Here is a 1099-nt window from a genome sequence, read left to right as displayed (position 1 = left end):
GGAGGGGCGCCGCAGCCGGCACTGCGCCCCCGAGGCGGGCCTCACCTTGGCCATCTGCGCCTGCACGCCGCTGGCCTTCAGGGCCGCCACGGCCTTCTGCGCCGCCGCAGGGCTGTCGAAGTCCACAAAGCCGTAGCCTGGAACAGGAGGCAGCATCAGGGGCGCGGGGAGAGGCGCGAGGCGCGGGCTCTCACGGCCCGCGCAGGGCCGCGGCGGGGAAGGAGAAATGAGGGGTCCCGGGCAGGCCGGGTCTCTGGGCGGCCAAGAGCGCCCAGGGCAGCGGGGTCCGGGCCAATCCGCTGCCCCAGCGCCCGCCACCCTTCCCACCCCGCCCGCCCGCTGCACCCCAGCCGCGCAAACCCCCGAACGGTTCGTCCTTGGAAATAACGCTACTGGGCCACGGCGGCCGAAAGGCAATGACCTCGCCTTGGGAGACAGAAACACCCCTGCCCGCGTCTGCCACCCGCTCCGAGAACAAGCCCCACGCGGGCCGGAGGGCTCGGGAAGCTGCAGCCTTCCGGCCTGCGGCCCCAACAGCACTCCCGGCCGCAGCGGTCCGGGGGATCTCGGCGCCCACCAGGCGTCCGGCCCTCAGGGCCCCGTCCCGCCCGGCGCTCGGCCTCGCTCCCTTCTCCCCACCGCCCGGCCCGGCCGCTCTCCTCTCACCTTTGCATTTGTTTGTGGTCTTGTCCAGTATGGCCTTCGTGGAGACAATCTTGCCGTATCTAAGCGAGAGGAAAATGCAAGGCGATGACGGGGCAGGGAGCAAGCGCGGGGCAAAGGCAAAGCGCTCAGGACGAATCCATGCCTCCCTCTGCGCCCCGCAGAATCACTTTTCCTACTCAAATTCATAAAAGGAAAAAGAAATACATTAAAAGCGTTACGCTGAGCCAGGCAGGGTGGCACACACCCATCATCGCAGGACTCCTGGAGGCTGAGGCAGGAGGAGCGTGAGTTCGAGCTCAGCCTGGGCAACTTAGCCAGACCCCGTGTAGGTGGCTCGGTGCTGAGGCCCTGAGTTCAATCCTCTGTCCAAACCAAGTCACCCTCACCAGAAACCTGTTAGAAACCTGCTCCCCCACCAAAAAAAAAAAAAAAA

The 1099-nt window shown here is 66.2% G+C and overlaps 1 protein-coding gene across 6 annotated transcripts in view; it reads right to left on the bottom strand.

Annotated features, from left to right (window-relative positions):
• Nucleotides 1-1099, bottom strand: part of Rbms2 (RNA binding motif, single stranded interacting protein 2) — a 44997-nt gene that overhangs the window by 17200 nt on the left and 26698 nt on the right. For all 6 annotated transcript variants that reach the window (XM_005397318.2, XM_005397319.2, XM_013520870.1 and 3 more), the window contains exons 3-4: nucleotides 667-725; nucleotides 46-137 (exon numbers count right to left, since the gene is read on the bottom strand). In XM_005397318.2, coding sequence (XP_005397375.1) covers nucleotides 46-137; nucleotides 667-725 — 151 coding nt within the window. The remainder of the gene's footprint in view (nucleotides 1-45; nucleotides 138-666; nucleotides 726-1099) is intronic.

This window comes from Chinchilla lanigera, unplaced genomic scaffold (genome assembly GCF_000276665.1).
Source record: "Chinchilla lanigera isolate Chin_1 unplaced genomic scaffold, ChiLan1.0 scaffold00057, whole genome shotgun sequence".
Taxonomy (NCBI): Eukaryota; Metazoa; Chordata; class Mammalia; order Rodentia; family Chinchillidae; genus Chinchilla; species Chinchilla lanigera.
The sequence above is the reverse complement of the archived record's forward strand: the minus strand, read 5'-3'. Positions and strand labels throughout refer to the sequence as shown.